The 21,828-nt window shown below is 43.1% G+C and overlaps 1 protein-coding gene across 3 annotated transcripts in view; it reads left to right on the forward strand.

The window, feature by feature from the left end:
* The window catches only part of MYB (MYB proto-oncogene, transcription factor), a 28,030-nt gene extending 12,269 nt beyond the window's left edge, over positions 1-15,761 (forward strand). For 2 of the 3 annotated variants that reach the window (XM_063153444.1, XM_063153442.1), the window contains 6 exons: positions 2,229-2,371; positions 2,954-3,068; positions 3,159-3,284; positions 3,962-4,072; positions 4,694-4,801; positions 14,368-15,761. In XM_063153444.1, the coding sequence (XP_063009514.1) occupies positions 2,229-2,371; positions 2,954-3,068; positions 3,159-3,284; positions 3,962-4,072; positions 4,694-4,801; positions 14,368-14,484 (720 nt within the window). In that variant the 3' untranslated portion in view covers positions 14,485-15,761. Of the gene's footprint in view, positions 1-360; positions 727-2,228; positions 2,372-2,953; positions 3,069-3,158; positions 3,285-3,961; positions 4,073-4,693; positions 4,802-14,367 lie in introns of all 3 variants that reach the window. The other variant, XM_063153445.1, reaches the window with a different exon arrangement.
* Positions 15,762-21,828: the final 6,067 nt, after the last annotated feature.

Here is a 21,828-nt window from a genome sequence, read left to right on the forward strand (position 1 = left end):
TGTTAGGAGGAGGCCAGCCTTGGTCTACAGCACACATTTTTTTGTAACAAAAGTCACCATCATCATACCAAGCAGAAAACACTGTGCAAGTAAATAGTAAGGACATAATTTGACTCATTTGTTAGGGACTCTGTTGCCAGCAACACTGCTACAATGTCAGACAGTTTGATAAGATCAAGGTATGTATTGAAAACACAAATTGTGTTCACAGTGTTGCTGCTCCCATGAGCAGGGTCAGGCTGAATTGAACTGGGGAAGACTTTGTTGTTGTTGTTGGTTACAAACATATCCTAGCGCTGTATTTTCATGAGGTGGCACTATGCACTGTCTTATAGCTCCGTGCCTCCCACGTTGTTTCAGGATCCTTCATCATGGGGTGATCTCAGCACTTTTGAATTCTTTGAAGACACAGACACTCCGGCTAGCAGAGCTCCCCCAGGCAAAGCCGCGCAGCTTCAGCAGAGGGGGGCCAGTGCTTGCAGACCGCAAGGACAGCCCACCACAAATTTGAGCAAAGTCATGTCGAGTCAGGGCTCTCTTGGCTCACCAAAGACCTTATCTGCCTCCCAGGGCAGCGCGGCTCCGTGGCTCCTTCTTCGCAAAAGGAGAGGGCACTGCGGCCCCTCAGCCAGTGGCCACGGTAGCGCCTTGGTCCGAGCTGACGCCAGCAGCTCAACTCCTCCTAAGCGCTCCCCTGTCAAAAGCCTGCCCTTCTCTCCCTCGCAGGTAGATCAAGACTTCTGCACAGATGTTACTAATTCTCAAAAGTCACCCCAGCCTTAACAATTTAGAAACTAATCCTTTGGAACAAATGACTAATTACCGTTGTGCTTGTTGATTTCACTCCGTGTTTGAATCTTCTCACTGCTCCTAGTCTTCACTGCTGAGTTTAGTTAATCAGCAAGCTAACTGTTGATTTTTGACTTTTAAATTCAGCTGTGGGGAATGGGTTTTTTTGTTTTGGTTTTTTGCCTTTTTGAATCTTTTTTGTAGGGGAGTGTGACCCCTCGCTTTACTCTGGCTGCTAACTCCAGCTACTAGAGTTTAACATTTCTGATCATCTGTGATACTTTCCATCTCTGTCCACTTACAGTATGATTCATTGACCTAGAAAACCCCAAACTACATTTAAATAGCATTCAGGTTGTGAGACAAACTGATAACAACCAGAAAATTCAAATCACACTTGCCATCCTCTGCCCAGGCCATGAGAGTTGGAATAGGAATGAGGAGGAAAATGGCCTGTTAAAATGGCCTGGTTCAAATTCCCGATGATGGTTGCTTTGTTTCACAGCTGTAGCACTATTTAAAAGTGTTTTGGATTTTTTGTTTGTGTGTGTTGGTTTGCTTTAATCTTTGATGTCAAAGAAACACTATTTCATGAAGGAAAAGATTTCATGTAATGATTTTTTGCTGTATTTCCCATTACCTATTAGCTATTTTAATCATATGTCATTTTTTCAGTGAAAGCCAGATTTTCTTACATGCCTCATTTTTATAAAGTGACAGAATCTAGAAGGGAATACATTGAATTGTTGTCAGAATAAAGGATACCACTATGCTCACAGATTTGTAGACTAGAAATAGAAACAATATTTTAGGTTACTAGGTAGAACACATGCAAGAGCAATTTTCTCCAAACAAATAGTGCTACCTCTTTTTCAGTCAGCTGTTTCCATTCCAAAGTATTCCACGCATCCGTCACAGGTGGCAGCTTTCATTTTATACTCTGAATATGAAGTACTTTCTTTTGAGAGAGATTATAGGAAATATATTTTCCTGTCATCAACACTTTCACTGCCCTAAAAGCTCCTAGATGCCCCATATAAATATTTGTGGAATTTAACTCTGTGTCCTGTGGGTTTGTTTTTAAATATCCCTTGCTCATTTTCACCCAGTTTCTTGGGCACACAGGTTCTTAATTAAAATTTATTTGGAGAAAATCCAAATCAGGCTCTGAAAGTGGTGGAAAGTTTTTCTCATTGGAACTGAGTGTCATTTCCTTTAGAATTTCCCTCTCAAGCTTCCTGAGCCAAACCATTGAGTATTTTTTCATAATGTAGTCAGGTAACCCACATACCCCTACTCGTATCATAGGGTCAGGAAACTGACTTGTGTCAATCACGAGAAAATAATATATTTTTCTTTTGTTGAATAACGTCAGCTTAAGAGGTCAGCCATGTAATCTGGATGTTTCTGTTAATTTTTTCTTTCTTCAACTCGTGCAGTTCCTAAACACCTCATCCACTCACGAAAACTTGAACCTGGAGAACCCTGCACTTACCTCCACGCCGGTGTGCGGCCATAAGATGGCAGTTACCTCCCCGTTCCACAGGGACCAGGCTTTCAAAGCTCAGAAGGAAAACCATGTGTAAGTCTCTTGTCTTATTGAACTCCCAAGGGGCCACATCTTCACATCTGGAACCAAAGTGCTGGGTCAGCTTTGTATGCTTTGGGCTGTAAGAGGGTGGGTTTAGGTTAGATACAGGGAAAGAGTTCTTCACTGAGAGGGTGGTGAGGCACTGGAGCAGGCTGGCCAGAAAAGTGAGTGGCCTATCCATGGATGAAGCCCTGGGTAACTTGATCTCATGGAAGGTGTGCCTGGCTGTGGCAGGGTGTTTGGAACTAGCTGATCTTTAAGGACTGTTCTATCCTGAACCATTCTATGATTTTGTGCTTCTTGCAGAGTTGTTTGCTCACACATTCAGATTTTTCTTAGTTGGGAGTAAAAGTTCTGTTTTATTACTATTGAGGTAGGTTATTAAGCCATGCATATACGTTCACCAGTTTTTAAAATAAAGAGATGTTCTGCTGTAAAAGCAAAATGGATTACAGGATGATAGGGGAATATTTTCCAAAGTCTTACAACAATACTGCCTGTATGCATGCATTTCTGTAAAGAGCTAGTATTTCCAAGCATCTTCCTTTAAAGTTCCTCTCCTTCTTTTTAAAGTTTCAGGACTCCAGCAATCAAGAGGTCGATATTAGAAAGCTCTCCAAGAACACCCACTCCATTCAAAAACGCACTTGCAGCTCAGGAAATCAAATACGGTCCTTTGAAGATGCTGGTAAGAAGGAAACAATGATAAAAGTTGCTTTGATATTAGTGCAGAGGGATGTTCTGGGACTTGGATATAACGTTTCTTTCTTTCTTTCAGCCTCAAACTCCAACTCATCTTGTAGAAGATCTGCAGGATGTTATCAAGCAGGAGTCGGAGGAATCTGCAATAGTGGCTGGGCTACATGAAAGTGGACCCCCTTTGCTGAAGAAAATCAAACAAGAGGTAAATCTCAAACTTACCTGAGGCAATTTAATTCAGAACTCTTTGCTGAGAAACTTATAGCAATGCCTTTTCTATTAAATAGCTGTGTCTGTTTTTCTTTCATGTGAGCCCCAAGATCTTAGTGTCGGTTCCATATAGTACACTAGGCATGTCTAATTCATCTCCCATTGATTTCCATAGAAGTCTTTCTGCTGTTTTCAGCAGGGGTTTGCTTGGGCCGTTCTAATGCAGTTTTCGTTTGAAACTTAAAAAGAAAAGAAAAATTAGACATGAATTTGGATTGAATCTTTCAAATATTGGTGAAAAGTATAGAAGAACCCCATGGGGACCAAGCTCCATGGAGTGACTTAGAAACCTGAACATTTGAGGACATTGCATTATATTACTTTGTCACTAAAGTTCTAAAAATACATTTATTCTCAAACCTTTCTAGGGGATTAAACTCCTGAATACTGACAGAGCACTGAGTGCAAGTATTCAAAGTTTTATTAGATGGGGATTTTTTTGGAGAACCTTGAACTTTTTTCTTCTGCAAAGAGCAAGGCTGCTGTAAAAGATGTTTCTGTAAACATGTATTATGCACTTCTGTGAAGAATATTTGTTCAATTTGTTAAGCAACTGACAGAAATCTCCTGGTCAGTTATGTGGTGGTTGAATCATGCCTTTTCTGCTTTCAGGTGGAGTCCCCAACAGATAAAGCTGGAAATTTTTTTTGCTCAAATCACTGGGAAGGAGAAAACCTGAACACTCAGCTCTTTACACCTGGGTCTGCTATGGAAGATGTGCCAGTAAGTTTTCACACTATCAAAGGAATCCTTTGTTTTACATCCCTGTTCGATTCTTAAATCCAATTGAAAGGGAATATTTTTTCTGATTTTCTTCACAAGTAGGCTTTATTCCTTATTTCTATGTCATTTTCTTGTATTAAGCATAAAAAGCAAAATGCTACTCTTCATTATCACTCTGATGCCTATAGAAGGTTTCAGAAGTTGCAGTCATTTTGCAGCCCACAGACTTTGGAGAGCATGCACTTGGAGGATGCCTGCACCTGTGTGCAGAAATTACTAGATCATGGAATTAAAAACTGGCAAAAGAGAGAGAGACAATCTCTCTTGGTTTTTGCAAAGGAGACCTTGCATGAGCACAGTTCCCTTTGCATTGCCAGGGCTTATGGACTATTCAGTGTTACTCTTACTCTTGAACTTGGATTTTCACTGGGTGGAAGACCTTTGCACAGGGCAATGCTCCTGCAAAGCCAAGTCCCAGGGACACCAGGCTGAGGTCTGCTCCTCATCTGTGCCCAGTGTAGCAACTTCTGCACTCAGCCTAAGTTTGCTTACAATACATTCCAATTCAGGTTGTTCTCATGAGTTGCTGAAAACCTTTTTCTTTTTTCTTTTTCTGTTCAGAATCTTCTTACCAGTTCCATTTTAAAGATGCCTGTGTCTGAAGATGATGACAGTTTTCACAAAACAGTTGCAGTACCTAGAAATAGGCCACTAGCTAGTCCTCTACAGGTAATTATTCTTTGATAAAAGTATATAAAAATATACACATATGAATCCGTATATATATATATATATATGTATATATGTATATAGCTTTTTCACAGGCTGATTTTGGGTATGGAAGAATGAAATGTTCAGATGAATGTGGCTGAGGGTCTCCCTTTGCCTGTAGAGCAGGAGGGCACAGTGGCTGCAGCAGAGCCAGGAAGCCAAACAGGGCCCAGCCCTGTGTGTGGGGTGTTGTAACTCAGCTGGGCGCAGTGTGGAATTGGTAGGACTGAGAATTAACATGGACCAAAGGGTTTAGTTTTTTTCTATAGGCTTCTTGTAGGTGGCACTGCTGTTTTGGAGATTTGAGTAGTGTGGTGTGGTGGCCAGAGCTTGTGACTGTCCTTGGGGTGAGAGGAGAGGTTCCAGCGCTGCCTGGCTGGCACAGGTGTGGCCAGTGCTGCCCATTCAGCCCAGCACCAGGATGGCCTTTCCCCAGTGAGGGCTAAATGTGTAATTGTTGTAATGTAAGTCACATGTGAGGCTGGGGTTTGTGTGTCTGTGCTTTTGCCAAGTGTTACCAAACACAGACATTTGCTGTACTTTAAAACAGAGCTGCTGCACAGGGGCTGATCTAAAGCCCACCAAAGTCATCAGCAGCCAGTTTGGCAGCTCTTGTGTACTTTAGGTAAAACCCACAGCAAGTCATTCAGAAAACAAAACATAATTTCTGTATTTCCAAGATAGATGACTAAGTGATTTTGTAGGCCATCTCCACATGGAAGAAATAAAGGAAAGTGTCTCATTCCCCAGGGTGAGTCACTGTCAGGAAGGAAATTGTAACTCCATAGTTCCTGACTTTCAGACAGATAGTCCATGTGGCTAATCCTTTCTTTCCTCCCTCTTTCCAGAATTTACATTAAGGCTTATTTACAGTAGGAAGGAATGACTAAAGGCTGGTTTTGATTAGGCATTTCTAGCCAGGCATTAAAAAAGGAGATAGTAAAATTTTACACATCCCCATTTGGCACAGTTTGCCTTGGAGTAGGCTTGTATTTTGTGCTGCAGAATCATTTGATGAGAAACAGCTTTGGAGAGCAGGGACTAGGACTCCCCTTGGCGTGGGGGCATCTGTAGGGGCCAAAGACTCACTCTCAATATTGTTTATCTGCTGGTCCCTCATGAGCTGTGTTTCTTGGCTGCACTGTGGTAGACAGCCAAGACAAGGGTTTGCAGGTCCACTGCCCCTGATCTAGGGCAGTATATAGGGGCTGAATTCAGATCCACCTCGTGGCAAAGGAGCCTGGGTCTCCAGCTTTGCTGGAGCTCCCTGGTGGGTGTGTGGGAGGAGGCTGCTGGTCCCCAAGAGCTCAGCCCTGCTCGGTCCCAACAGCCAAACTCTGACTCCTTCATATATTTAGGACAAGATTTTCAGGTAGCTAACAGCATGGGCTGTGTGTTGTCCTGTTAGTGGTAGTTGCCTGCACTCTGGCTGTAATAAAAGAGAAGGATCTGAGAGGTCTGTAAAATAGGATCTTTTGATCTTTGGTGTACCGGTGTTATGTTTCCTGCTATCTAAAAATATTTTCTTTACAAGCTGCTATAAACGAAAGGGCTTGTTTAACCTTCTGTCCTCACTCATGCTGATTTTGTTCAGGAAGTTTACATGAGTCAATTTGTGGATCATTCTGGATTCAATTCTTCAGTCCTTGCTCAGGAAAACCATGTTAAAAGTCAGGTATGCTCATTGTTTGGATAAAGAGGACCTTTTCTTAAGTAGGAACTGAGTTAAAAAGGACTTCCCAACTCCTCTCAGTGTTTAAAGTGTGTTGAACTGAAAGAAAAAGTAGTTGTAAAAAGCCCCAAAATGAATAGTTAGTAGGCAGCTTCTTGGTGTACTAGTATGAAGGTAAAATTGTTCTCTCTGCTGGTGGAACATTGAGCTTTTCAGCTGAAATGTAATCTTAAATGAAGAATGAGGCTTGGGGTTTCTGTGATGATGGCACAGACAGCTTTTTCAGAATGAAATGCAGACTTTTTCTAACAATGCAGTATTGTCTGCCAATGGCTGCACTCTCTGGCTGGGACTTGGTGTGGTGGTTAAAAGGAATGGTAAAGCTGCTTGGCTTCATGTCAGAGGGGAGCAGTGTGGCTGTGTGCAGCTCCGAAGGGATGTGTAGTCTGGCTCTGCTTCACACCATAAACTGCTGCTGCCCTGTCCCTGATGTTTCCCCTCCTCCACCCCAGTGTAAATGGGCTCATGTGCCTTGGGCATGGCATGTCTAAAGGGTGCAAAGCTATGGAAAAAGTTTGCCTTTGTGCTTGTTGTTTTTACTGTTTGCTTTCTGTCCATGACCAGAGTTTATCACATTATTGTCCTATGCTTTCTGCCCTTCCTGGTTTAGAGTTTGGTATCTCACCCTCCTACCTGAACACATGCATGGACACAAACAAATAACTGGACTAAATCCACTGATCCCATGAAAGTAGACATTAAGCATGAGGGAACTCATGTGGGTGAAATTTAATTGTGTCTGCATATGTTGACATTGCTGCAGTTAATATTTTGGGCCTGATCCAACTATTCTTACTTAGGCAAATTCTCATTGACTTCAGTCCAAGAAAGAATTACAGCAATCTCTGTGCCTTGGGATCTGTGCATGGAAAGGGAAGAGAGAAACAAAGACAGCACTAAACTTAGGGGTTTTTTTTCAATATGCTTGGTTCCTAAAATTCCATTTTCTTTTAAATTTGAACTTAGAAAAGAGGGAGGCAGTATATTTACCAGCCCACAGTTTTCCATTGCTTTAATAATTTGCACTACATTTACACAAAGATATTTGGCTAGGGATAAACTGATCAAAATCCTTGATTACTTATTGCTTCGCTGTTAAACTCCAAAGGCAAGAGTAGCAAATGTTCAAACACATCTCTAATGATATTTTTTACTGCATTTGGGTACATGACTGATCATATGCCATTTAGTAAATAGCAGCTGATGACCATATCAGATAGCACCATATGATTCACCATCACTTAGCAGGAACAGCATGTTGCATCATTTGGCATGTGAGATCAGGTAGCTCCAAACTCACCGGAGTTTGGTGCTGTCAGTGTTGTATAGAGCAAAGGGAGGAGAAGGCTCCATAGACCAAAGAAGAGTTTGGGCTTTATCCTCATTCAATCCCTTGTTAGATCTCCCCAAGACATTGGATGTAAAGGCAGTTTTGTGTAAGGTCTTCCTGGTAAGGTGTGGAGGATCAGCCAGCTCTTCTGTCCTATGTGACAAATCTCATGGTTGTGCATTATCAGACTGGCAGCAACAGGAATGTCTCACCAAACCCACATGTTGCCTTGGGGTAGACTTGCTCTCTGTTGCATGGATCCCAAATATTTCTGCTTTGCATGCCTGGGGTTAGTATACAGGTTAGTAAAACCTGTATTTTTGCACCCTATATTTTTGTCACTTAGCTGCATGTCAGGGAGATTTTGGTCTCACTAGCAGCTTTTCCAAGGGTTAAGGTTTTGGGATAACATACTCCAATACCAAGACAAAAAGATGATCTGTACTGAGCATGTGCTTGAATTTTGCCTTGTAAGAGGTTACATAAAAACCTCTCTGTTTCTGGCCCTTCCTATGTAAAAGTTAAATTTTATTTCACATTATGTTCCGTAGCAGTAGCGGTACATAAATCAAACTATCCTAACATAGACATTTTAACAGATAGAAAAGTAGGCTAAATCACAGACCTTCCACCTAACCCTGCAGGCTATCAAAAGACACCATGAAATGGAGCCTTTTAAGAAAATAGCACTGCTTTGATATCTTCTTCCCCCAGTAACAAAGGAAACAACACAAGGTAAAAGCCCTGCAAGCTAAAGAGAATGTTCTTCAACCCCTAGCTCCTGTCACTTTCCATTTTTTTAACCACAGACTGACACATTTCAGCTCGAATTTCCTGACTTTCAGCGGTTTATGTAGCCATTTTCTTCAAAGAGTAAGTTTAAAGGATTTTAAAACAGTTACTTGGTTTACCTTTTTTCAAGTGTTGGAGCTGTCATGAAGCTTAATTTTCTCAGTTAAAAAAGTGAAATGTTTTATTTGCAGCTGGTTGTGAGACAAAATGGCCAGGAAGGCAGCGTGGTCTCCTGCAACAGCAGGCTTTCTCTGTTTTTCCTCCATGGCTTTTTGGGGGAGGAAGGTCCTGAAATCTCATATTTTTCTTTGTTTAATGAAGGGAGAGGGAGAGGCACGCTGTGTTTGAGATTTGCACAGCAGGGGAAGGTAGCCCCACAGGTTCCTCTCAATGGTGCTGCCCCTTCTGTCCCCATGAGTGATGTGCACAGGAAGGAGATACGCTTGCCACAGTTGAGGGAGCCAGAGAAGGTTCAAAGTTACAGGCCAGTCATTGCAGGTTTTCCTCCCAGGTCAGCAGAATTTGGGTTGCAAACAGATTGGAAGTTACAGCTGCCCTGGGCTGATGATGGTCTCTCAGGAAGAGAAGTGACAACTTAACTATTACTCACATAGCAGCAATGTATTCTGATCTGTGGGAGGAAAAAAAGAAAAGATTACTGGAGAGGAGAAGAGCATGAGTTGCAGATGCTTAGTCCACTTCCATATCTTGTCCATTCATCTTACTTGGAAAGCTCATACGTCTTCAGCAGGGGTTTTACCTGAGCAAGACCTTCAGGGTTAAATGCCATCAAATAGCTCTTTCTAGCTCTGGTATCATGCTTATAAAAGAAGCCGAAAAGCTGGACCATCTTATTCTTTCACATTTAGCAAGCTGTATTTCTAAGTTGCTCAGAAAGCCCCAGAGTTTAGGAGAAGTCTGTCCTGTGCCCCAGAGGAAAGCCAGCAGCAGGGGTAGAAATAGTGGTCTGTCTTTGTGAAATGAGATAAAAAAGTAATTTATGGTCACTTTAGTTTATAATTAGTCTTTACTGTCCTGCCAGTTCTGCATCCTTACAGAACAGAAAGCCATGTTATTCATATGCTGTCTATTGTATTCTGCTAGGAGATGGTTTTGTTTAGTGCATCGTTTTACTGTTTCAGGAGTGCTGCATTTCTGTTGCAAGCCTTTTCAGTGGCTTGCAGACATTCAATCTGTACCATGTAATCTAAGGGAAAGCTGGCAAGAAATACAGCTTTTTGCAACAGGGAAACATGATAAGAGACCTAGTAGTCTGAGCATTTAAAATATTTTAAATACACTAGCTTTTTAAAAATTATTTTTAAATACCAGCAATGCTTGGCTAAATTCGTGGTGGTGTTTGTAACACCACTAGCTTTGCTGGAGTTCCTGAAGCTATCTGCCAGCAGAGCAGAGATGTAAAATCTGTCTTCTAACACAGTTCTTTGCCCAAGGATTTCTACTAGACTTTCATCAGGTTGGGAGCTCGGCACTGCAGGACTGCAGCAGTGTTTGGTTTTGGCATTGGCTTCTAACACAAAAGGTGTTGTAACACAGGAGCTTTCTTAAGCTATAGAGACAGCACATGAAAAGGCAGTCTGGGCTACAAGAGCAGAAGGACTAGTTCTGTTAGAAAAGCACCTTTCCATATTGTTTTCTTCCCTTACTCTGGTCTGTTTTCTTTAGATGGTCCAAGTTTTTTATTTAAAGTGCTTTAACTGGATATCCCAGTTACAGCTTTGACAGTTTGTTTACAGTTCACATTTGCCTGAGGGCAGCTGAAGGCATATTACAGGATAAATAATGTAGTTTTGCTGCCAGGAGAAGGATGTACTGGTAGGATTATTGAGGTTAAAAAAAATAGAGAAAGAGAGAAAAAGAAAAGGGACAGGGAGAATGACATAGCTGGAATTGTACCATGGATCTGTAATTTAATCCTATGGGAACTCATAGTACTATACTTTCTTCTCCCCCTCCACTTTGTGATTTAACTTAGAGAGACTGCTGTGTTTGGAAGAGAAGAATACAGTGGAAGTACTGGCTGAAAAGCTTTAAACTCTTTTAATTGACAGCAAAATGAAGATTGGTCTCCTACCCTGTGAGGCAATGAAAAAATTGTGTATGTGGAAAGAATTTACTCTGGAAATTACTTTCACTTCCCACTGGCTAGGAATTTAGGTGCCAAAATGAACACCCTACTCTTAGATGACTGAATTTAGGCTGGATGAATCCACTGGATTAATTTTGGTGAGGTATGGGTCAGGCCTTCTGGCTTCTTGTTACAAAGATCTTGTTTCCATCCATTGGTTTGCAGAGTTAGACCTGTAAATGTGGTCAAGAGGATGCAATGAGCATTCTGCAACAGGAGTGTTCTGGCTGGGGTTTCTGTGCTGTTTTCCTGCATGCCTGTAGCCTTCTGCCTTGGGTCTCTTTCCTTCTGATAGATTTGTTGGGCACTGCTGTCTGTGGGGCACTGCCACTGTGCTGTAACAGAGCCCTGTCAGTACTTGCTGCCACGCTGGTGGGGAATGAGGCATTGTGGGATCCCTTTTTGCCCTTTTTCCAAGGAGATCCCAGAGCTGTGTGTGACCAGGCCCTGCAAGGCACTCTGCCTGGGTTGTAGGACCCAGCACTCCCTGCCAGGGAGGGAAGGAAAACTGCTCCCATCAGGATGACTTTCACACGTGCCTCTGGCACTGCACTGCAGGGCTGGCAAGGCACAGGCATTGTGCTTTGTTTTGTGTTGGCTGATGAGAGTCAGGGCTTCAGACAGAAAATGTTTATTAAAAATACCCACTTAAATGTTATCTGAGCTCCCCAAGGGTAGAATGGAAAGCTGTGTTAGTAAAATATGCTGCATCAGAAAACACACTCCTTTGGGTCCAATGCTGCTTTCTGCACTGGAGCAGAGCTCTCACCGTCATCAATAAGATGCAAAGTCAGCCTCTTTTTATAAGTTTGTCACAATAGGGAGGGGGGGAAAAAGTGTAAATAGTGTAATTTTCTGGGGAAAAGAACACATGGATGAAAACTTTTCTGTCCCTACAGCAAAGCTGAAGCTGTTTCAAGCAGGCTGGAGTGAGGGGTGGAGCTGGTCCTCCTGTGCCGGCTGTGTCTGCTGCCCAGTGCTCCCCGGGGCAGCCAAGCCCAGTGGGAGGGCAGAGGGTTACTGCCTGCCTGAGCAGCTTCTGCCACACTGACAGCAGGGTAAAGATGAACACCAGGCTTTCCATGGAAGGAGTGACATGTAGCAGCCTGCTGAGATGTTGGTGATATCAGGATACTGATTTTTTTTTTTTTCTACTAAGCACATGGCTGTTAATACAAAGAGCTCAGTGTAGATAGTAACAATTAAGCCTAATTTATGTAATAGGGACACTCCTTACCTGAAGTTACTTATAGTTTCCAGAAATTGACATACTGTGACAAATGGACTTTTCCTTACATATTTTCAGTTATTTAAGGGACTGCTGATCTCTTATTTCTGGACTGGTGAATTGAAGCTTTGGGGGATCACAGGGAAATACTGGTTAGACACATATTTCTGTTCTTGGAAATTATGGATATATGGCAGCTATCAGCTGTTTTTGAGGTATACAGAACAAATCCAACTTCTAAGTAAAACCAATGGCTTTACACCCGGCATTAATTTGGTTTCTCATGAAAATGCCTCTAAAACAGCAGGGGAAAATATGCACAGGTGCCTGAGTCCCACTGAGGATCAATAGGGAGTTGTAGGTTCCCAGCTTGTGTAGGTGCCTTTGAAAAAGTGATGCTGGAAGCTGTTTAACCAAAACATAAAAGGAGCTGCGGTGTGTCGCATGGGGGTCTGTGGCACACAGAAAGTGTGTCACACCTGCTTTCTGGCATGTGCCCTTGCCTGAGCCACAGCACAAGGTACACAGCTCTAGAGAAGAGGTGTATGGCATGTCTGTTCACTTCACAAATGCAGCTTTCCCACAAGAACTGCAGAAACTTAAGGAAATGAGGCCTGACCTGGTTCTCCTTCAGAAAGGGAACTCCTACTGAAGTTCAGCTGTTTTGCTTGCAAAATGGCATCCAGGAGAAGAGGCAGCATTTGGAGCTTCCCTACAAAGAGAAGAGAAAGCCATGTCTAGGGAAGCCCAGCAGAAGTTTGCAGAGGACTAACACACTTGCTTAGTGTTTCACTGGGTTTGTCCCTTTTAGACTGCAAGCCCTCCAAGGCAGGAACCTCGGTCCCTGTGTTTGCCCTGGTGCCCTGATTAGGGCATGTTGCTTGAAATTATCTGTATTTCATAGTTGCCCAGCCTTTTATTATCCATATGTCTCAGATAACACTGTTTACAGTCAGAAGAGCATTCTGTAAACATTTAGGCCAGAGAATAATTTAAGGATCCTCTTGCAAAGTTAGCAACTAGAAGTTGGCAGAAAGAGCCATGGGCACGCCAGGACAGTTCTGCTCTTAGCAGATGGTTTGCAGTCCACTAATTATGATTCATCCACTGTCCTAGAGGTTGGCAAGGCTTTGGACATCTCTTTGAGCAATGTAGTTATTGTGCTGCAAATATGATCATTTTCAAATGCAATGGAGAACTGAGAAAAGTTTCTCCTGACTTGTCTTTACTGGTGGATCCTGAGCATACACCTTCTCAGTATTCTGCAGTGCTGGGATCCTCTTGTGGAAAGATAAGCACAGTTGTGTGCATTTTTGGAATGTAGACTATTTGTACAGCTAACTGTGTGATAATAGAGGTTTTATTCAGGTCTTACAGAAAGTTTCAGTGTGGAAAGGCAGACACACTGGCTAAGTGAGAGAGTTCAATAGAAAAAAATAAAAGTGTGTATCCTGGTAAATTCCAGGAGCTTTGAAATTTCATTGCTGTTTATAGCTCAAGGCAATGAGAAATGTCTCACATGTGTAGTGAGTAAATAAATAACAGCACACACAGCCCTCTGCAGATAGGTTTATCTCATTCTAGCATTATACTAAATGGTGTCTGCAACCTCCATAAATACCACAAGAAGTGAAATGGCTTGCACGATAATTAAAAAGCTGTTTCTGCTGAGAGTCGAGCCCCGCTCCCTCCTCCTTTGGCAGGGGAGCTGAGCCGTAGGGCGGGCGCTGATCGCTGCCCACAGGTGAGAGCAGCTTGGAGTGCGGGAATCCTCGGCAGCGCTGCGCAGGCTGTGGAGCTTGTCAGCTCCCCTTAGGGAGCTCTGGGACAGAGCAGCTGCATCTTTAGATTGGAGGTTCAGCAGGAATTCGTGCATGGTCATAACACTGAATATTTTAACTGTGCACTGTAGCCTGTCTGTGCTCTGTTGACCATAAAGTTGGTCTGCCAAGTACGTTTTCGTTTAGATATTCCTAAAGGATTAAAGGCAAGGCTGTAGCTATGGCATTATAGAAAAGACACTGGCTGAGAGAGAAGCAGGAAAGTGTGGATCTCGTGTGTTGTCCCCTCTGCAGATCATCTGGTCTATGTGCCCCTGTGGTCACTAACTGAGAAGTCAGGGTGACATTTTTTTGCCTGTTGTGTTGAGATTTCAGTTTCTCAGGGGACAGGACAACATCCCACTGCCTGTTCACGGAACAGTTAATTGTGAGCGTGCCCAGCTTTGGCTGGGACTATGGATAAATCACACAGCATTCAAACTAAATGTGTGTCTCTCTCTCTTGTGATTTAGCATCTGAACAACACCTGGGAGCCGGCGTCCTGCGGGAAGATCGAGGATCAGATGGCTCTGCCAGATCAGGCGCGCAAATACATGGCCACCTTCCCCACCCGGACTCTGGTGATGTGAAAGGGTCGGCGCACAGAGAAGCATTATGGTTCTGAGAACACTTCACCTCCACTGGGAAATTCCTGTTCCTCTGCATGAGAACTTTTCATGAATGGGAGAAGAGCCTATCTTTGTTGTGGTACAACAGTTGGGAGCAGCACAAAGTGCATTTAGTCACTCAGCATATATATTCTTGTTGGATTTCACCCAACTTAAGAGTTTGTGTTTTTTTAATGATACTTGCCTAAATTATTAGGTATTGAGTTTGAATCGGTAATTAATGATCTTAAGTGCAGTCTTATAATAAAGATAATTTTTCTTGTACTTTTTGAGATCAAACAGACTTAATACACCAGTATTGTTATTTCAGTGATGTGCTAGTCAGGGGTGGGGTTTAGTTTGTTTCTTTTTTATTTTTTATTTTGTTTTGTAATAATAAAAGAGCAGGTACTCACACAGATATATTTTAAATCACTGAACAAAATGAATTGGTGTAAAATACCGAAGTGAAAAGCATTACTACAAACGCTTGTCTTTGCAAAAGGGGAAAGCTGATCAAGATCGTGAATGCTCAAACATCCATGCCTCTTGAAATACTCCTTTCTGTTTTGGTTCTAGGCCATTATACATTGTGTGTTTCTGGTGGGGGGGGTGGGTAATTAGCTTGCTTTAAAAAATATTACTGTATGAAACATAGATTTATGAGAAAAATTATATTTTTATTCAGTAATTTAATTTTGTAAATGCCAAATGAATACTGTGTTTTGCTGCTACAGACCTTAGCGTGTAGACATGCTGCTAGTGTAAAAGGAGCAGTAGAGCTTTATATGGAAAAAAAACAAATGTTGATGTTAGCTAATTGACTATGCACTAGCATTTCAGACCTTTTTGTTTTAATTTTTTTTTACATCATTTATATTTTTCCCCTTTTTTTATAAGCAATATTTTTGAACACTGTTCTTGGGAGATTTTTATTTGTGTGGATGTGTTGTTTTGTTTCTCATTGGTTTGTAACAGCATGCATTGCACCTTCATATGTTTGGGAGAACACTGTCTTGTTCATGTTGTCTCTTTTGTTCCATGTCTAGCTGGTTGTTCCCTAACTTGGGTCTTGTGTACTGAATCAGGTTCTTAGAAGTACATGGTTCTTTGTACTGCCATATCAGATCTTTATTGATATGGCAAAACACTGATTTTATTTTATTTTTTTATTTTTTTGTGTTTTTATAACAGCCTCTGACTTTGCTGCCTTAATAGCATTTGGTGCAGCTTTATCTGCACTTAATTTTTATACAACAATGTACTGCCTTGTAGATAAATAAAGTGTGTTCTTTTTTTACTTAAACCTGCATGGCCTCCTAATCTTGTTTGTCTTCAGTTTTTTGGCGGTGGTGTTAATGGCAACAATCAAGCCAAGAAGGTTTTTCCCAGCACACTTAGATAAGCAAGGAATAGAGTTTTGTACACTATAGCCTCAAAATCCTCAGTTCTCATTGATTGTTAAGGAAGTGGAAGGAACACAGCACAAAACATTGAGTACTGAGCATGTTGTGGTCTCAGAGCACATCTCTATTGACACCAAAGTCCAGGTCAGCTTCAGTCAGTGGGAGACTCACTGCACCTTTTGTGCAAAACTGCCCTTATCCCACAATGCTGGCTAATTTATTTTTTCATCTAGGGACAATCAGGTCAGAAACCAATTGAATAAGAGAAAAATATTCTGGAGTTCTTGTAACTGTAGAACAGGCTTTTTTCCATGCTTGTCTTAAGAAAACAGAGGTGAGAGTATACTTTGAAACCCTGGTGCATTGTGCTTCACAGCAAATAATTGGACAGACCTGCAAGAGCCTCACACAGCTGACATCCTGAGGGTCTTTCAGCCCTAGGAAGGCTAGAGATAAAAGCAATTCCTGACAAAACAAACAAACAAATAAAAGGCATCCTGTCAGAAAAAAAAAAAATTTATTGAGTAGCTTGAAAATAAATTGCAGAAATGTAAGTTGATGCAAGTGCTTCAAAGTCATACTGATATTCATGAGAGCAGACTTCAGCTCCACGATGAAGGAGTAGCCATGTGTGTGCTGACCCCCAAAGGTGCCTTCCAGCCCTTCTAGCTCCTTACCCAGCACAGCCAACTCCTCCCAGCTGAAGCCACACGCTGGCCCTCAAACCATGCAGTGCACAGAAAAGGAGAGGAGCAAAAAGGCCTTTCCCACCCTCTGCACAGGTCCCTGCTCGTGCGCTTTTGGCGTAAGAAGGGAGCAGTGCTTGCAGCAGTCCCCTCCCCGTTGCTTTGTGTGCTCACATCCATCTCTCCTGTGTGGTTTGGGGGCCAGGAGAGCCGGCCCGAGGCCGTTTCTGAGCAGTTCCCCCCGGCAGGACCCCGGGGCCGGGCAGGGATCACGGGGAAGGGGAAGTCTGCGGGAGCCCCTGCCTGTGCCAGGGCTGCCGCCTCAAACCGCTTGTGCAAGGCGCCAGAGGCCTGAGGGACCCGGCCTGCGACCCGGGAACAGGGACAGGCCTGCCTTGAGGCATGCCACACTGCTTAGACAATGTGTTACAGCTTCTAAAGAGAAAAAAAGGGGAAAAGAAAGGCCAGCTTGCAACAGGACTTCAAGGCAACACTCCTGCCTTGTATAGCTCCAGTGGTAACTGCACAGATCCTGCATGAGTTTAAACAGTTCATTATCCCATGGAAGCTCAGCCTGCAGGTGCCCAAAAAGGAGTGGGCTTTTTTTCCCCTACACCCTTCACTTGCTTTAAAATCCTTTTTAAACATGTATAACTATTACAATAATCATCTTCTTGATAGGCACACTTAGAGCTAATATGGAGGAAAATGTTTCTTTTCCCCATTTCTCGTTTCACTGAAAATGCAGAACACTGAATAGGTTCAGGCCAGTTTGTTTCTGCATGCACGTGTGCCCAGCGTGGGTGAAGGAAGAGGCTTTCTTTGGATGCCAGACTCAGGAAGCTGATGATTTTCCCTCCATCAATAGTGGCTGCATTTCCCTTGCAGCCAAGTGCCACCTCCTACACACCTTTCTCACACAAATGTCCCTCTGTGACCCTGCTCTCCTCACTGTCTGAAGCACATCTTCCAGAGGCCCAAGAGGAGTTCCACCTCTGGCAAATTCCATCTTGAGCCGGTCAGGCAAGAGCTGTCCTGAGACAAATCTGTGTAAATGGTCTTGGTGACGGCTGCCTGTCCTAGCAGTGGCCCTTTGCACAGGTGTGTGGTCAGCCTGGACACACTCAAACCTAGAGTAACCTACCTAAGTGAAAGGAAAGCAGGTTCAGTCAAGTTCTCATTTAATGGAGAGTAGATATTTGGCTCAAATTCCTATTAACCTTTTCATCCTCTGTAATTATAACTTAATAATGTTGTCAGTGGGAATTCTTTTCATTTCTGAAAGGAATTTAAATTATCATTTCAGCATGTGCCATTAATTAAAAATGAAGAGGCAAAGGAGCCAGGGCAAAAACAATAGTATCTGAGTGTGAGGTGTTTCCCAGCTAATTCCCTGTCATTCTTCAGCCTTCTATGCAGGGAATCCTGGGGCTTCAACTCCCACAGATCTGACCCATGTGACAGCTGTAAGCCTAAACTGAAAAAGGGCCAGAGCTTGAATTGGTTTAGGAAAAAAATATTAGAGCTTGAATGAAAGAGCCAGACTTTGTAGTTAGGAGCCAAAATAAATTTGCTGAAAGTAAAGCAGAAAGCAAGCAAGGAACTGAATATTCCATAGCATAGAGTGATCCTTCAAAAAAGTCAGTTTTTTTTTCTCTGTATTTGTAATGTTGATCCTTATCCATGCCAGCTAAGTCAATGACAATCAGCCCTCCCTAAGCCTACACAGGCAGGCACACAGGCAAAGGATGTTTCTGTAACATTGTGATGGGGGAGCATCATAATCATAACCTCCTCTTATTCCTGCCACACTTAATTGTATTTCCACCTCATCCCTGATCTGAGATAGGTGTGATGGCAAAGCACAAAACAAAAGGCTTGCTCCTAGAAATCCATTAAAAATGTGTTGGGTTTTTGTGCATTGTTTCGTTTTGGTAATTTTTTGTTTTGAGTTTTTTGGTGGGTTTTTTTTGGTAGTTGATTTTTTTTCTGTGTTTAATGAGCATGTTAAAAATATTTCAGTTCGAGAAAGAATGGTTTTGAGGCGCTGGTCTGCATTTTGCCTGTGTCCTTGTTTCCTAGCATGGGTGGAGTCAGTCATGAGAGCAGACATTGCTCAGGAGCAATGGTGGAGCTCTGCCTGGGTGGCCAAGGAAAGACACTGGTCACATCCTTCAATCTCCAGTCTAATGTCTTAATTCAAAAGGAAGTCATGCTTCCTGACCAAATGCACTTGTTCCCTTTGTTTGCCTCTTTTCTTTGAACTTGACTTTGATGTCTCAGCGGTTTTCACTGAAGACCCTGCTACCAGCACAAACTTGTTTGCGACTTTTTTCCTCTCAGTGACTGCTGGAGGTGAGATAATGAAGATACACCAGAGAGGTCCAGATTCTGCCTTCAGCTGTGTTTGCAAGCTGGCAGTGGTTAAACAGCTCATTGTCAAGGGCTGCAAAATGTATCCACTCTGCTATTATTTTTCCATAAATTATTGGTGATCAGGTTGTTGAGTTTGTTTTTGTTTTTTATAATCCCTCTTGATACATGACATTTCTAGAAGGCATTTTTCCAATCCATTTGAGTATCAGAATGATTGCTGAATTTTTAATTGCTTTGTAAAACAGCCTCCACTTCTCAGGCTGCGCAAATCCACATTTACAGCCTAGCTCGACTCACAGCCAAGGAAATTTCATTTCATGAGAAAACAACTTTTACCCCTTGATTCAATCCCTGACCATCACCACAGCTCCAAGACACGCTCTGTGCACACATCTGTCAGAGAAGCGAAGACGGCGAAGAAGAAAGTTTCAGGAAGCTCTCCCCAGTCAGGTTTCTACACTAACCATAGCGACCACCTCTGCATCTCCCGGTTCCTGCCAGCCCAGCTGCAAGCCTGCCGTGGCCCTCCCTGCACAGAGAGCCCCCAGAGAGCCTTGAAGGGGTGCCTGCAGGTGTGCTTTCCTGCCCGCTGCCTCCCTCGTGTTTCAGTAACTCTCTCATCGTGTACATCAGCACAGGACTTATCTGAAGGTGCAGGAAGGCTATCACTTTTTCAGTGGTGGGTTTTTGATATCTGTGTTCCTACCAGCTCAAGGCAGAGACCTCTGAGATGCTGGCTCAGCCTTCCTGTACAGATAAAGGTGCTGCTAGCCTGTGCTGCTGGCTGGGAAAGGGAAATCTGCAAGAGGTTAGAGCTCCTACCTGCTCAGCTAAGCCTTCTTGCACCAAAGAAATGTGGTTTGCTGTAGTCATAGGCCTAAAATACTTTCAGTTAAATAATAAATAAAAGAGATTATACTTTGCTTTTCTTTTCTGCTCTGCTCGTACTGGCCATCCCCTCTGCACTGCTGCCCACTTCATCTGTGTTTCATCAAGGCACATGCCCCTGATAGGGTTCAGGCCCAAACACTGCTCCAAAAGGATTGATAAAAGTCTCTGATCTCCACAACAGCATGGAACACAAGCCCATGCGTGGCCAGGACTAAAGACATGGATCATTTCCCTGCCCATGGCTGATGTGCTGCTGCCACTCCCACTCAGCAGAGGCCCCACACACTCACAGTGGTTCTCTTGGTATCCCCAGGTTCAGGATCACCTTCACTGAAAAGCAAGCTCTGATTATATCTCAAGTAACATCCTCCAGTCAGGGAGGTACACAAAAGCCTTTCACTGGAGGTGATATGCTCCTGGCTGGAAGCCCACCAGGAACAGGGCCCACCAGGCCATGTTACACCCACCTTTGTCACCCTCCCAGCAGCTTCCCACCTGCTCAGGAAGGGGATGGGTTCTCCTGCTGCCCCATGAAGGTCTCAGAGTGGCAGTCCAGGAGCAGCAACTCACAGGTTCCCCTCCTGAGCTATCACCACCACAGAAACACCCTTAACTTTCTTTAATCAAAGAGGTTGCAGTAATACTTTTCTTGCCAACCTCTGATTTGTGGCCACATCCTTTAACAGAAAACCCATAACCAATTCAAATGCAGTTTGTATGGTGATAAGCTACAGAACTGATGGGACAGGGCCTCCTCCATCACTGCTCTGAAACCCAGGGTCCTCTAAACCTGCAAACCTTCACTGCAGCCAGCTGGAGCAGCTACTGTGGGATCTCAGAGCCAGACCCAGCATGGTCAGGGGGGACTGAACCTGACACACACCTACACCATGATTTTGCCACAGAAATCACAAAGCAGCAAGCATGATGATTAAAATAAGATACTGATTATTCCAGCAGTCCCCCCTCCTTTTTGTCACTACCAAGTTTTGCTATGCTGTCTGTCCGACATCCAAAAAATACTTATTACCATCCTCTCTAGCAGCTCATCAATGGAGCAACTTGGATTTTTGTGACAGATTGAGTACTGTGAATGTGCAAATTTATGATACCTTCCTTTGCCTTCCTGTTAGTGATACAAGTTCTTCTTTCATCTTTAACATCCATAACTAACTTTTCCCAAAGGATTTTGGGATAACAGAAATACACTTTTGTGGAACTTTTCCAGAAGGCTCAGTGTCCCAAAGGCAGCCCTGTAGTCCCTTGAAAACCATGCTGAGGGTGCTACAGCTTCAGCCTTGCTCCACCAAAGCAGGTGTCCACACCCTAATCCAATCTCTGCAGTAAAACCTGGCACTGTGAAAGAAGAGCCCAGCTGCTACGTGTGTAGGTTTGGACTGACCAGATTTCTCTGGACTGAACACAGAGGCTGGCCAAGGACACCACCGAAGTTCTGGAGCAATGTTGAAGTGTTGCAGTGATGAGGATGTTTTGAGAACCAAGCAACAGAGTGTGCCACCCTTGCAGTTTCCATGCCCTTGAATCTGCTGAGGATGTTTGTGTTCATAAGACAGCTGCTGCAAGTCAGGAAAGGACCTCCCTGGGAGGTGATGATTTTCCCTTACCTTTACTCATGTTAGGTAAGTGCATGCAAATCTCTGTCTCTATTGTATCTATTATATACATATATTGTGTATTTTGTTAGAAATAAAGGGAGGATATTTTACTGAGCAGGCCCAAATTCCAACAGGCAGTCTGAACCTAGATATCATGTGCTTGCTTTAAGGAGACTCTTGTTCACCAGAACAAAAACTCACAAAGGACGGAACTCAGACAAACATCAGACTCCACACTCAGAAAAAGAGAAAACCATCCAAACAAGAGATTGCTGTGAGAACATCTTCTGTGATGAGAACTGAAACTGCAAGTCACTGGTTTTCATTGAAAGCAATGCAACCAAGAGTCTG

This window comes from Melospiza melodia, chromosome 3 (genome assembly GCF_035770615.1).
Source record: "Melospiza melodia melodia isolate bMelMel2 chromosome 3, bMelMel2.pri, whole genome shotgun sequence".
Taxonomy (NCBI): Eukaryota; Metazoa; Chordata; class Aves; order Passeriformes; family Passerellidae; genus Melospiza; species Melospiza melodia.